The sequence below is a fragment of the Cotesia glomerata genome, linkage group LG1 (genome assembly GCF_020080835.1).
Source record: "Cotesia glomerata isolate CgM1 linkage group LG1, MPM_Cglom_v2.3, whole genome shotgun sequence".
NCBI classification, from domain to species: Eukaryota; Metazoa; Arthropoda; class Insecta; order Hymenoptera; family Braconidae; genus Cotesia; species Cotesia glomerata.
Window position 1 is genome coordinate 15780974 of NC_058158.1, and position 16191 is coordinate 15797164.

Consider the following 16191-nt stretch of genomic DNA (forward strand, 5'->3'; position numbering starts at 1 on the left):
AGCGGGAAGTTAAAAAAGTCTTTTTTTGGAATTACTCCAAATTTCCTAGTTTCATCAATTCAAACTTGAAGATTCGTCATGAAACTAAAAAAATTGCGTCAAATACTGCCACCGCGTGAAAATCGGTTGATTCATTTAAAAGTTAGTGTGGTTTGAAAATTTAAAAAATATTGTTCTATGATACTTCTATCAGACTTTTGAGCTCGAAGAGCTCAAAAACGTCATTAGTGCTGTTTTATGCACCTAGGTATGGAATTAGCGGGAAGTTGCACGGATGGCCTTCAGGGTCTACCGTTTTTCTAATTTTTTTAATAGTCATTGCGATGGTAATTTTCGAAATATTAGCAATTAAAAATCGTACATCTAACATGTATTCTCTATCCTTCCCGTAGTTAGAGTGAACATTTTATTGAATAACAACCATACTTTTCTTCAAATTTTTTTAAAAAACTGAGAATATTTAATTGAAGTTATAACAAGTATTTTTTATCAAAAATAACATAAACGAGCGGTATTCATTTTTTTATAAAAAATGTTTGAAGTTAGCGACTTTCGATATTTTACGTGAGTGGAAGTAAGTGAGCGATAATCTGTAAAGAGAGGCAGCACACTAGTGCGTGAGAAAGAAACCAATAGCCATAATCTATTGGTGTCTTTATTTGCCGCAGTGCCTCCGTAAATTAAAAAACACATAGAATCGTAAATTTTTAAACTTCAAATGAAAAAAAATCACCAAAATATTCAATTTTTCACACTCAAAAATATGTCGAGCCCCACTTCTGCATAATTACCTCAATCAACTTTTATCAATATCTTTTGAACGGTTATCAAAGGTGACAGTGAAACAAAATAAAGTAGTGCATCCTAAGGATAAATAAAAAACTTGTTTGAAAAGATTAATGTCAATCCGTTGCATATGTTTTCTTGAAAGAGAGTAAAAGAAAAAGATTGAGTGAGCTTGTCGTAATTTTCAACAAATTAATTTCTTAAAAAAACTAATAAAAAAAATTTTTTTTAGTATCGTATTGTAACTATATATTGTACTGATTAACTCATCAGTTTTATTTCTTAAAATCTGCATTATTAAAAGTTTCACATACCGAATCAAAATTTATCAATTCACTAAAAAAAATCATATTATCATTAAGATAATAGTAAGAAATAGTTTGTTTTCAGTAACATTTTTTGAGTTCAAGATTAGCTGAAATATGAATAAAGAAATACCTTGAAGATTGAATCGTTTTTCAAATTTTTAAACTTTTAAAAAGAAATACTCCCTTTTATTAAATTTATTATTATCATCATACCTCAAGAACATCTAAAGATATAGATTGCTGTTGACTATTGAGCAGATTAATTGTTTTTGAATTATTTAAATAAGAACTATTTATTTTTAAAATGATCGATAATTCACATTGAATCGGCTCACTTGGACTAATGAGAGCTATTTCGAGAAAAACAGTTACATTTATTCTCCAGTTCGTTTTATTAATTTCATACAAATCTACTGTATGATCCAATATTACAGCATCTTGCACTATCATAAGATCGACATCACGCCAAATTCCACTAGTAGGTATCGCTGGACCCCAATCCCAACCGAAGCTTGCTTGCATTTTACGAATATGATTAACATGACACTCGCCATGATATGTTTTTGGAACACATTTTGGATAAACAATGTATTTTTGACTATGATTATAATATAAATCTTTAGCTAATTTCATCGAAGATTCAATTATTACCATCAACTTGTTACTTGAGCTTGCATTATTTTTTATGTAATCTTTAATATCAAAAACATATCGTGTAAACATATTATCCGTTTTGCCTATTTCGTGACCATTAAGTTCTATTTTAGAAAAAGTATCGATCCCATGAAAAATGAGTAAAAGCTTCTGAGCCTGAAGCATATTCAAGGTTGATGGGAATTGACTTCTAATTAAAAAGGTGCTATTGCCAACCCATCTATTTTTTATATCATTATCATCAATAAAAGTATTATTAATATATTGTTGTTCTTCAAGAAAAATATACGATTCGACAGGGACCATCACGTTAGAACCTTGAAAAATAATTAAAATCAATCACTTAATTTTATCCTTTATAACTGGAATTCGAATAAAATTTATATTAAAAAAAAACTTCTTATGTATTTTTATAGTTAATTGAAATTGAATATAATAATTATTGATATTTACTTTATTTTGAAAAATAGGAAACATTATGATATATAATATTCATATTGATAACATTTTGTTACACGTAGAATGTAAAAATTTATACTCTAGGTATAAAAGAAAATTTTTATAGATTTACAAAAATCACTTATCGAAAATTTATAAAACTGTGGGATTTAAAATTAAATACATATTATATGTGGTAAAAAACTATCGTTTATTTATCTTCTAACAATTATATATATTTAATATTTTTACTGTACTTTTTTGGATAGACACAAAATAATATGTAACAAATAGTTACATGACCTGGCTTATACGCAGATTATTTACAGTTATAATCATCTCTATTGGATACATCATGTATTTTTTTTTTTTTTATAAATATAAATAAATAAAAGTGTGGGTATCACCTCGGAGATATGTAAAAAGTAAGAATAATGCTTGTCTGTAAGGGATCGAAAGTGAAAAATGAAAAATAAACCAAATCTATTGATAAGATTTTAATAAAAATAATTAATTAAGAAAAAAGTCATAAAATTTGTATTGAAATCTTACCGAAATTCTTTATATTTGCATACCACTGAAAATTGAAGTCGCTACACATCGAAAACTTAAAAATACCGATTAATATTAAGGAATATGAAAATTTTTCCATTTTTAAGTTCATTTAATATTATGGTTTAATTAATATTAATATGAATACAGAAAATCTTAAGCTACTGTTATTTTTGGCAAAGTAACATATAATCTCCAAGCTAACCTAGAAAAACATTGTCTCATATACCTATCTCGAATATGTGATTATTCCTTTCCAAGATAGCTTATATCTGTTGCTGTTGTACTATCAATTTAATCAGTATAGATATATTTTTGAAAATTAAATAAAAAACAAAATTTATTGGTAGCGAGCTTCAACTAAATTTTAACAATTTATTTTTATGTTATAATATTGATTGTAATAGGTAACACTTTAACAAATTTTTTCGGAATAAAAATTTTTCTTACTATAAAATGATAAAAAATTTGGATAGTAAGGTAAAAGCCCCAATATATGATCATGTACCAGTATATGATCACTCCATGTATTTGTATACCTATATTTGTGAATATAGATTTACAAAGATATACAAATACATGGAGTGATCATATACTAGTACGTGATCATCTATTGGGGCTTTTACCTTACTAGATATCTCTCAAAATCATAGAAATGCTTTTATTTTAAAAAAATTCGCTATCATAAATAATTTTCATAGAATATATGAATTATGATAAAATACTACACAATAACATATATAAAATAATAAAGCGAGCAAAATAAATTGACTTAAAAAATTCGGAATACTTAAGGAGGTCCTTTCGCCATCAATGTTAAATAAAAAATATTAGATTATGCATAAACTTAATTTTTATCTAATAGTTAAAGTCCTTATGTATCTACTAGTGAAGTTTAATTTATTCTTCACCGTGCAAATTTTTGAAAAAAAAATTTCTAAAAATGTTAGTATTTTTTCCGAGTCTTACGAGAAAGTCAGACCTTAACAACTTTCTCGAATTATGGCATTAACCACCGATTAGATGGAGTAAAAAAAACTCAAAATAAGGTTTTTGAAATATTCAGGTTTCATTTTTTGCAATAAAATATATAGGTTGCCGTGGAATTTATGGAGAAATTATAATTATAAAATCACAGAAAATTTTTAAGTAACCTACTTTTAAGAAGATCCACGCGAAGTAGTCAAGTTTTTAAAACTTCCTGAAGATTTGTAAATTTAATCTACATAGCCTAATAATCAATAAAAAAATTAAAAAACAGTAGGTTTCCGGGATATTTAATGAAATAATTAGGTTTGAAAATTTAAATTTTTACATGTAGTTAAATGGAGGTTTCACCAGCCGTGTATTTGGTTAAGAATTTAATGCAATTAACGATTTAAAAAAAAATTTTTTTTCATTGAATTTGATAGAAAATTTAATAAGCTTTCGAATAAAACAATAAAAAAAGTAGGTTTCCGAACGTTTTACGGAGATATTTTATATTTTTTATGAAAAATCACAAGGAACTTCCGTTCTTTAAATTCTTGTATTTGACTTGGCAACACCGCTTGCGCAGTTATCCGGCGCATAAGTAACCGCGGTTTTTTAAATGCTAGAAAATCTTAGTCATTTTAGTTAGACAGTAAACATATTTTTTTAATAAAGTAAGTTAAAAATACAAAGATACGTAGGGCCAGTTTTTCAATCCGGGATAAAATTTTATCCGAGATAAAAGTACTGTCAATATAATAAAAAAAAATAAATAAATAAATAATTTAGCGACGTAATATTGCTCTCAGTTAGTTCTCCATGAATTTGGTCATTTATTTAAATAAACAATAAATATATCATACAAATAATAATAACCTCTTATTGTGTCATTTAAATTATTTTAAATTAATTAACATAATTATAGATTAATAATAGATATGTCAAACGCAAAATGTGAGCTCGAAGAGTTCAAAAGCATAGAACAGCGACCGCTCTGAGCTTGGAGAGCTCAAAATAACACATAAATTGTAATTTGAAGCTCGAAGAGCTCGATAACGTTACAAGTGCAATTTCAAGCGCTTAGATATGGAATTAGCGGGAAGTTGCAAGGATGGCCTTCAGGGTCATCCGTATTCCTAATTATTATTTTATTTATTTACAATCAGCAAGTTATCACAGTTGGAGATTAATATTTCTGTGACATGCGGCTAATGTTTATTTATTTTAATTAAAAATAAGTGACTGATTCAGGGAGAACTACTCGTATGCAATATCACTGTGCTGAATTATTTAATTTTATTATTATATTCGCAGTACTTTTATCTTCGATAAAATTTTATCTTGGATTGAAAAACTGGCCCTTACAATTAAAAGTTGGAAATCATTTAATCGATGAGTAAGGAATATAATTTAATTAACAGGATTGCATAAATAAAATTATATATTTCTTTATAAAAAAAAAATATACATTTGTACGCAATTTAATGCAAAAAATATTTGATAAACCAAACTGTTTTTCATTCTGAATATTTTTAAGAGATAAGGGAATGTCACATTTAAAACACCACAATTCTTTGGCAAGTGTACTTATTTCAACTATTCTTCGACCCCAATCCGTCGAATTTTGTTAGTGAACTTTAGATTTATTATATAGTGCCTCGTATGTTTTTTTTTAGTAGTTTTAATAAAACGTGTAGAAAATTTTCCAAAATGCGCTCTCGCAAATTATGCTGGTTCATCTGAGACATGTTTACAAACAAATAAATTTCAAGGTTAGGGAACTGTTGCGGTGTTGTCAAGTGTTTACCGGTAATTCAGAGTGCTATATTTTTTTTAGTCAATTAAATAATTATTAAATGTTAATAATTATTTAATGCGTAAATTTTTCGGAAATTTCCTCAAAAATGTTATTAATTAATTTAAAAATTAATTTTAAGATGCATAACAAAAGTATTTCTACGCATTATTTTTTTTTAGACATTCTTTACACTAGCAGGGTACTTGGATTTCCTTAAATGGCGTCAGAACATTTGGCAACGTTGTGTAGCGCGTGAGCTTCAGACCATTCAATGTTTAGTCGACAAGTTGAAAATGGTAAAAAAAAATAGAGATACGGCTCTTAACAGCCGAGATCAGTGATTGCAGTTTCAATCGGCTTAGCGAAACGAATGGAAATTGTGAAAAAAAGTTTTTAGAGATAATAGATAATTTAATAAAATATTTCACCACAAAGCGTTTTTTTCAAAAATTTCATTCGTTTCGTGAAACCAATCGAAACTGCAATTGCTCTGCTGTTGGGAGTGCGACAGAGATAGTTCCGTTGAACTCCGTGAGAGCAAAGCGAGAAAAAGATAGTCTCGCCTGTTAAAATTATGTGCGATAGCTCATTGGATCCGGAATGACGCCTAGAAAAATGTGCCAGAAGCGTGTATTAGCACATAAAAAATTGCAAAAGTTATAAACAACTAAAGATGAAAAAAAATGGCATTTCGTTTTTTGTCAATATTTCATAAACTATTAATATTTAAGAAATTTCAGAAAAAGATTCTGAAAGAGGAGGAAATTTCCAATAAAAAACTGCTGACTCCCGGAACTCTATCTCCATTATTTATAATTTTAATTTAACGCTGAAAACAGGTCTGCGCGCGACATTTTTAGCTTGCGCGCGCGGCGTCAAAAGCGAGTACGGCACACTAATTAATTTATTTAAGGTATTGAATATTTTTTTTTTAATTTGAAAAAATTCTGGTGTGTTCTGAACACTATAAATAATTTATTCCCGTTGGAAATTTTATTTAAAATTAATTTTTCAACAAGTTAAACAATTGTTAACTAACAAAATTTTCTCGAACTTCCGTCTTAATTGTAAGTAAAAAAAAATGTTTAAATAATTGTCGTAAAAAATTTTCACTTTGTAAAGCCTTACTTGCATACATACTTAACAAGATCGCGCCATAAAAGTTAAAAAAATATTTATACTTTGTTTATAATAATTTTTTTACTTGAACAAAAACTAAAAAATCCAAGTAATGTTAAAAAAAATTTTTTTTTTCTTAATCATGATATTATCGTTTTTTTCATTAATACAAAATAATAATTGATTTGCAAAAAAAATTTTTCCCGCCATTTGTTGATAAATTTTTTATAAACAAATTGATTATTTCAATATTTTTAAAAAATTTTTTTTCACAACTTTATTATATTATAAATATTATGATTTTTAAAAAAATAATTTTTCCTTAATAATAATTTTTAATTGTTTATAATCGTTTTTTTTTATATTTCTATTGTCTAAATAATTAGTTAAGAAATTATTTTTTTTCTAAAAATCATAATCGACAGATCTCTATAAAGTCACAAAAAAAAAATTTTTTTTATCAACAATTCTATTGTTTATTAACTTACCAATTTGTTATAAACAAATTTTTAACTTTTTTATATTTTTTTTCTAAAACTTCTAAAATTAACAAAAACAACCATATATAACAAAGTATACAAAAAAAATTTTTTCAATTTTTTACTGTACATTTAAAAAACACGTGCTACAAAAGTTGCAGCGGCTGCTTTGTTTGTCTACTAAAAAACTAACATAACTTTTAAACTATTAGAGATACGAAAATAAACATTCAAGTCGATTTTATAAATGATTAAACGATCTTTTAAGTAAATGATTTAAAAAAAATTTTAGATATTGTTAATCTATTGTTATGCGCATTTGTTTACAAAAACTTATATTTTTTACAATGTTTTTCGAACTTTCGTGACTCCTAACTTTTTAAATAATGCAAATACGGTTACAGACCTTTAAGGCGATTCTAGTCTAGTCGAGAAGTGAGTTTTATGCGAAAAATCGTCGTTCCAATCTTAAAAATATGGCGATTGATGCATTGGATTCAGAATTTAATTCTGCGAAATGCGTAATTTTTAATTTTTCCGCCATTAAAAATTTCATTTGTTATAAACAAAAAACGAAGAGACAAAAAGGGAGTCTCCGTTTTTTAGCTATAACTTCAAAAATATTAAAGATATCTGAAATTTGAAAAAAGATCCTAAAAGAGGAGAAAATTTTAGTAGAAGAAGTCTTGACTCCCGGAGTTGTAGCTCCATTATTTATAATTTTAATTTAACGTTGAAAGTTAGGCTCCGTGCGGCCGTTTCGGTGCCTAGGCGTTCCCGCCAAGCAAAGTATGCAATACAAAATAATTTTTTTATAACATTCAATATTAATTTAAAAATCTGAATAAATTATAGTGTCATCTAGACACTTAAAGGAATATAGCTCCGCCAAAAAAAAATTTTTAGCTTGATTTTTGATTAAGTTATTCAATTGTTAATTAACTAATTTTTCGTAGACTTGAGTTTTCATAAAATCTCTTATAAATGTTTAAAAAATGTGTCTATAAATTTTTTTTCTTTTGGAAGCTCTTGTTATATAAATAATGAAAAAGACCGCGTAGTAAAAGCTTATAAAAGTTTTTTCATTTGTTTATAATGATTTTTCAAAGTTATCAAAAATTGAAATATCCGGCTAATGTTATAAAAAAAAATTTTTTTCCTAAATTTTTAATTTTGGTTGTTTTTGTATTGATATATTGCGTCTAGTAGCTTGACTAAAAAATTTTTAACATTAATTGTTTAAAAATTTGTTATAAACAAATAGACAAATTGAATATTTTTGAAAAAATTTTTTTTGCCATATTATTGTCTTAATAAAATAATGATTTTTAAAAAAAAAAATTTTTTCCTAAAAAAATTTTTTAATTGTTTATAATTTTTTTTTTCATTTATCCACCATTTAAATTATTTATTAAGAAATCATTTTTTATTTTAATTTATCGAATATTGACTACTACAGTTGTTGTAACTCAACTGGAGCGAAAGGACTTCCTTAATTCAAGTATTATTTAAGACTTATTACACACACTATCAAGTACAAAAAAATATTACTTTAATAAATTTTTATTTTTTAAAATATAAAGCATTAAAGATAATTAGAATAAAAATATTATTTGAAAAAAAATAGTGGCATTTTTTAAAAATCAAGTTAATTGCTTATGAGCAAGATCACGTCAAGTGAACCCCCCTTTTTCAACTTGATTATTAAATTTAGGTATGAATATTTTTTCATGAAGTGTTTACTATGAACAATTAATTCCTAAAACAGTTTTTGAAAATTTTTATGACTTTTAATTAAAAAATCAATAAATAAAAAGCTATTAAAGATATTTTAATGAAACTTTCAGGATTCATAGCTAATAGTTGTACTTTGATATGATATATAAAAGTTCAAATTATTTATTGATTTTCATATTGTTAATTAACTTTTAAGTTAACAAATGAAAATTTCAATGACTTCTCCCTCAAAAAATAAAATTTTTTTTTCTTGGTATTATGCACTAAACATCAAAGTATTTTTATAAATATAAATATAAATAATGCTGTGAAGCGGGAAAGAATAGGAGTTACGGTAATTATTACGTGAAGCGTTCCACATTCACGTAACAGGATATTGGTAGGAAAGGATTGAAAAAGGAATGTGGAGAGGATCATCTTAATGTGAGTTTACAGAATATGCGAGAAAAAATTATTAGATAGCTCGGACTGGGATTCGAACCCAGAACCTTCCGAAGACATGTCGGCTACTCTACCATTTGAGCTATCCGGTCTATACTAAATTTCCTTTCGCTTATTCTATATACATTAAGCCACACCGTCCATCTTACGGTAAGCATTTTAATAACTAAATTCCTATTAGTTATGAGCTTTTTTGACAAGTGTCAAAAGACAAGCTTATCGTGCAAGTCTTCAGAGGGATACTGATAAGCATATAACTAATGGGATTTCATTGTTTGAATGGACTGAAAAATCATTTAAAAAACTAAATTTTGGTTCCTGCTCTCAACCAGACCATGACGCTCATTAACAACAATATAAATCCCGGTATGAGCAATCTGTAACAATTAAAAATACACGACAGTATCATCTTTATAAAGTTTTAGATAATACATCACTCGAGTGCGAACTTTTTTTCAAACACATCAAAATTATTACAAATAAAGTCTTTAAAAAAAAAAAAAATAACGTAATACCGATATATTTATAATTGAATTATACCTTATTTAATTTCTTCGTTTATTAAATAATAAGAAAAACATTTTGTTAATTAATTTTATGTCATGTGTTTTAATAAAATTATTCATTAAATAACAATATTCTTATTTAAAAAATAAAGTATTGCTTCTTATTTACAAATACTGAGTAGATAAAAAGCTAAGTGAACGATGCGCGGCAGCGCGCCGTATCGACAGCGCTCACCGCTCGTCATAAATAAATTTTCTGTTTGTTCAATCTAATCGCGAGCAGTCAAATTTTTTTGCGGGTTCTGTTACTTTGATGTTTAGTGCATAATACCAAGAAAAAAAAATTTTATTTTTTGAGGGAGAAGTCATTGAAATTTTCATTTGTTAACTTAAAAATTAATTAACAATATGAAAATCAATAAATAATTTGAACTTTTATATATCATATCAAAGTACAACTATTAACTATGAATCCTGAAAGTTTCATTAAAATATCTTTAATAGCTTTTTATTTATTGATTTTTTAATTAAATATCATAAAAATTTTCATTAAAAAAAAAAATGTTAAAATGAAAATTTTCAAAAACTGTTTTAGGAATTAATTGTTCATAGTAAATACTTCATGAAAAAATATTCATACCTAAATTTAATAATCAAGTGGAAAAATGAGGGTTCACTTGACGTGATCTTGCTCTTATTTGATATGGATCATTATAAAATTATTAATATTTTCACCAGTAAAAATCTATAGTGAAAGGTTCATTATCACAAAATAATTTGATGAAAAATATAATATTAAAATAAAATAGTAATTTTTTTTTTCTTTTATTCATTTTGGAATATATATTATCCATTGGTTGGAACATTTTTGTCCGGAACAAAATATTAAGGCAGTACTTTTAAATTTAAATAACAAAAACTAAAACATAAATTTTTAATCTCAAATGTTAATTAGGATATAATTTAGGTGTATATCAAACTTGTTGAGATATTTTTTTATTTAGTTGCATATTTAGCGTTTTCTTTTTCTACTTGATTGATCAGACGTTGATGATGTGGGCTGGACAGTCATAGACATTGTTGGTTTTTTATTACTCACAGTATCTAAACAATAAAATTTAAATTTAATTATTTGAAAGCCAATTATAGCTATAAATAAAGGTTACCTTGGTCATTAAAATTCTGATCACATTCATATGAGCAATGCGTTTCAAAAATTTTACTGTCTCTTGTTCTAAAGTTGTTACAGTTTTGACAGGTTAGTAATGGTGGCGAAGTTTTACTCACTTCAGAATTTTCTTCGCTTTGACTACCATGCTTTTGTACATTATCAGAAATTGAAGCACATTGATCAGCATGAGACTCTATTTTATTGGGAGTAAAATATTTATTACAAAGTGGGCATTGAACATTTTTGTATCCAGTAGAAGTATCTTCATCTGAACTTATCTCTTCTTTTCCCTAAAATAATATTTACGAAAATATTTATAACTAAATCATTATTGTATGACAATATTTTGCTGTAAATAATAAAACTATAAAATCTTTGTTTATTATTAGGGGAAATTTTAATTCTTACCATCATAGACGACTCATCATCCGAGTTGACAACTATTGGCTGTTTACTCTGAGAGTGTTCAGCGTCTAATTCATTTCTTGTAGTTAACCACTTGTTTGATCGTCGTGTTGTTACATTACGATATTTATTTTGTTGTTCTTGTTCTTTTTTTTCTTCTTCTTCCCGTTTCAAAGCCATTACTGTATGCTCTTTAATTCTACTACGGAGTCGATTTTCTTTTTCAAGTTCTTTACCTTCAACAAATAATTTTTTCCACTTTTCAGCCTCTTCTCGTTCTTTATTTTCAATAAATTTAGATTGCTGTAACAATTTACTTGATCTGTTTAATCGATCCGTACATTTTTCGGGTTCTTGAGAATTTGGTACAACTTCATCATCTTCATCATCTGTAATCATCGATTCGATTTCATCGGCGTTTAAATTTTTAGATATTTTATTTATTTTTTCTTTTTGTTCATCCATTGAAAACGTGTTTGGTTTACTCGATTGACTATTATTCAATTTAGTTTCCGTGGAGTTTAGTGAGTTCGATGTTTGACTTGGTACAATGATTCTTTTTGAGCTATTAAGCTCAGGATATTCAGGGGTTGGTGACTTAGCTGCTCGTTTACGTGAGTTTGTCGACTGATTTTTGGAGTTGATTGAATTTTTTGCAACTGAATGACTTTCTTCTTCTGTAACGGATTCTTGAAATTGCTTTTTTTTGGTTTTAACAGCACTTCGTTTTCTAACCGGTGGCTGGACAGGTGGTTTTTGGATAGAAGTAGATATTTTTTTACGTTTTTGAAATATCGGTTCAACGTCATCACCACCACCACCATCATCATCATCATTATTATTGTTGTTTTTAACATCATTATCATCATCAAGAATGACATCATTATAATTTTTCGGTGCTAATCTTGGTCGAAGACCAGTTAGTATGGGTGTTTTTTCCACATTATCTACTTCTAAAATGTCTTGATCTTCATCTGGAGGTAAATATGGTTTTTTATCCAAACTTCCATTAGCTATTTCAACCTAAAAAAATTAAATGACAGATAAAATAATATTGCACATTATAAATAATTTTATTTTGCCTGTTTATTTACTATTTATCAGTATTGAAATATTCGAAAGTGCCAGTTTAAATGCACTGATATAAGCATTTGAAAACACAAAAATAGATAGTTTATTAATGAGAAAAAAAAAAATAAAATGAAAAAATCCTTAATAATTTCCACATCGTATAAAAGTAATGATCTATACTTTGGTAATTAAGTATCTAATAAAAAAAACCAGAAATACATTTTAATTATGTGAAGATCATAAATATGAAATATAAATACTTAGTAATAGTAATAATAGATGATATATCACCCACCTTAATAGGTGACCCCCATTGAATTTCACAACTTTCCGATTTTGTGTTATAATTATGCCACATTATTGCCATTTCATTTAGAGTTTTACATTGCTGATCGAAAATTGCATTGAAATTATGAGAGAAGTCACCAACCATAGAAAATTTTTGTCGAGTTGAAGGTAAACAATTGAGTTTCAAAAGTTTATGATTGTCCAGTTTTTTACTGTTTAATAAATTTAAACGATGATTATCTTCTATACTACAAACATTTTCAAAAGATTTTGATTTCTGGTAATCTGTTGAATCAGAAGACTTCAACTCACTGTTAATAAAAGAATCAGCAGCGCAATGAGATGACATTTTCTCATCTATTTTAGATTGATGTAAATCTAAATTACTTTCTGTTTTTGGTGATAACTGATGTAAGTTTTTTAGTTGATCACTAATTCGTGATTCTGAATTCAGATCTTCATCTTTTATTTGTTTATTTACATAACTGTCAATTGGTGATGGTGGTGTCTGAAGTGATGTAACAACTTTATCTAAATTCTGAAAAAATTAATTAAAATTAGTTTATAACGATATTTATAACATAACATAAAATATTTTCTGAAACTACCGGTTGTGGTGAAAATTCCATAGAGTCCTGTTCAACTGATAGTTTAGAATTATCAACAACTGTTAAAGTGTCTTTCATTTCTGTAAAAGACATTCCTTCTTCGTACATGCCCAATTCTATTTTAAATAATTTATTAATTAAGTTTGTATATTAAATATTTAATAGTTAATACATTTATAATTGACTACATACCAGTAAGTTGTTTTTTCATCTCATCTTGACCAGTTTCACGATGATCAATTAAGTTGCTTCTTGATTTATTTTTAATCTAAAAAATCAATACATCAATAAAAATAAATTGAAAGTTTTTTTATTCAAAAGAGTAAACAGTATGTTTTGTGTCATTTGTAAGTTCAATAATATAAAATTATAGTTGTATACTAAGAAAAGAAACATAAATATACATAATTAAACCGTGTAAAATACCTACCCGAGATTCCATACTGACGTATTTTATACATTTGTATTAAAATCTAATTGCTTAATTATCATTTAATACAACAATATTCGGCATTTGAAGTGTACAAAACAACAATGGTTATGTATTTTTTTTTAAGGTTATGGTAACGTTTTAAGAAAATAATTTACTATTGGACAATTCACAAATATTTTCAAAATTTGCGAATTCTGATTGGTTATAACGAGCACAATACCGTAAAATGAGTAAAATGTACATCACGTTTGTTATGTTTTCAAGCAAAAATTGATTTTTTTTTGGTAACCCGTAATGATGACTTCAAAAATTTTGTTTTTTATATTATATCTCAAATATTTTGACAGAATTAATTAAAATAAAGTTTCCAAAAGAGAATATACGGCTTATTTTTGTGAAAAGTTTTATATTAACTGATTTAAAAAATTTTCCAAAAAGGAATTTGACGAATAAAATTTGTGAAAATAAATTAATAACGGCCTACTATTAAATATTTATTTATATTAAATATTTATTTTGTATATATATATATATATATATATATATATATATATATATATATATATATATATATATATATATATATATATATATATATGTATATATATGTTTTTTCGTTATTACAGTCAACGCTCTCTGTATTTGACTCGCCCGTACAGGACCATTCTCTGTATTTGACTCGTCCTTGTCCATAAAGTTGTAACCTCATGATGACGCTTGACGCTAGCTTTGAGCGTCAAACTATAGCTCCACCTAGCTGAAATAAATAAAGACATATCCAGCGTCAAATGCCAGCGTCAAATTAAAAAAATCAGCGGCGAAAAAAATGTATGAATATCGAAAGTCGATATCTCGAGATATACCTAGAAGCTAGTTCTTAACCTAATTTTTATAAAAACACATGGTAATAGTAAAATAACTTATGACAACAATAAATGTTAAACATTAATGAAATAATTACATCAAATTTAAGTGACTTATCGAAATTTCAATGGCAGATGAATATGATTATCAATTGTGGATTTATCAGTGTCAAAAAATAATTCGTCAAGCGCAAATAAAAAAAAAAATTCGACGTAAAAGGATCATATGTGCTTTATTATGCAATGAAATAGTTATCCAGAGATCTAAAAAAAAATATACACCAAAGAAATTTTGGATCCATCCTTTATTTAAATTACGACGAGAGCATGGATTTTTCGAAGCCGTCTTCCCAACTCTTTCTTCATACTCTGAAAAAATTGAAAATTATATTCGAATGACAGCTGTACAATTTGAGCAACTTTGTCAAAATCGATTATTTTCGAGTTCGATTATATTATTTGTAAATTGACGCTCCACCCTCAGCATAAAAAGCTAAACCGAGTTTAGCTTTTTACGATTTGACGCTACTAAGTTTTTTCCAGGTGGCAGCACGGCCTAAATTAACCACGTGACCCAATTTGACGCTCATAACCAGCGTCAAGCGTCAGCATGAGGTTACACCTTAAGAGCTGTGTAAAATCGTCAAATACAGAGGAAGAATGTGGTCAAATACAGAGAGGTCCAATACAGAGAGCGTCGACTGTAATAAATTATAAAAAAAATTTTAAATGACTTATTTTCAAAACAAACAATTATGAAATTTAAATTTAAATTATATACGCTCGATCACTTTACAAAATGTTGTATATGTTGTATAGGTTGTATGTATGTATACTAGAGATGCGGAATGACGGAATGACCGTCATTTTTATTTTTGGTCAGGACATGGTCTTATAAGACCGTCCTGTGACCGTCACATAATTTTAAAAAGTTTCTTTAATGCTGGAATGACCGTTACGTTTCAAACGGTCACAAATTTCGTCATTTGCATCGATATAGATGTTTTTTTTGACAGAACTTTTTAATAAAGCATTTGTAGACAATTGATGCAAAATTTACGGTCACATTCATAACCGTCATGAATTTTTGGTCATTTACATCTATATAGGCGTTTGTGACGAAAATTTTTAATTATAATTTATTCTCAAATAAAAACTATAAAATAAATCGATCATTCGGGTAGACCTCTATCGCCCACAAGTGAATTGTGTGAATTGGCTACACTGTCGATGGAGTAGATCCCAATTGCCCAGATTTGAATATCCCGGAATCCGGTCACTCATATTATCGATGACATGAATTTTCGATGGGATAGAATTCCAATTACCCTAAATTCCGATGACACAGATCCCGATTGCCCAGAATCCCGATGACCCTGAATTTCAATTAATTAGAATCCCTTGTGATATCATATCACGGTTTAGCTGAATCGCGACTGGCGCCGCCTCGCGAGCACTGACGATACCCTTTTTGATAGCGCTAAATTTAACATTAGATCTATTTATATTTATAAGAAAATTTTGGGAAAACCCCACAACCTAAGTCTAGAGTTTTAGCCATT

General features: G+C 27.1%; 1 protein-coding gene and 1 long non-coding RNA gene across 2 annotated transcripts in view; both read right to left on the minus strand.

Moving 5' to 3' along the window:
• The window catches only part of LOC123258543 (beta-mannosidase), a 32882-nt gene extending 18729 nt beyond the window's left edge, over window positions 1–14153 (minus strand). Inside the window, exons 1-8 of the mRNA XM_044718659.1 lie at window positions 13764–14153; window positions 13526–13601; window positions 13334–13449; window positions 12733–13263; window positions 11370–12389; window positions 10957–11251; window positions 10805–10894; window positions 1308–2065 (exon numbers count right to left, since the gene is read on the minus strand). Coding sequence (XP_044574594.1) covers window positions 1308–2065; window positions 10805–10894; window positions 10957–11251; window positions 11370–12389; window positions 12733–13263; window positions 13334–13449; window positions 13526–13601; window positions 13764–13775 — 2898 coding nt within the window. The 5' untranslated portion in view covers window positions 13776–14153. The remainder of the gene's footprint in view (window positions 1–1307; window positions 2066–10804; window positions 10895–10956; window positions 11252–11369; window positions 12390–12732; window positions 13264–13333; window positions 13450–13525; window positions 13602–13763) is intronic.
• A 308-nt stretch (window positions 14154–14461) lies between these two features.
• On the minus strand, window positions 14462–15248 carry LOC123267952. Its single transcript, XR_006510143.1, has 2 exons — window positions 14728–15248; window positions 14462–14648 (listed from the first exon to the last, which is right to left on the minus strand). It is a non-coding gene; the product is annotated as an uncharacterized LOC123267952 (long non-coding RNA).
• Window positions 15249–16191: the final 943 nt, after the last annotated feature.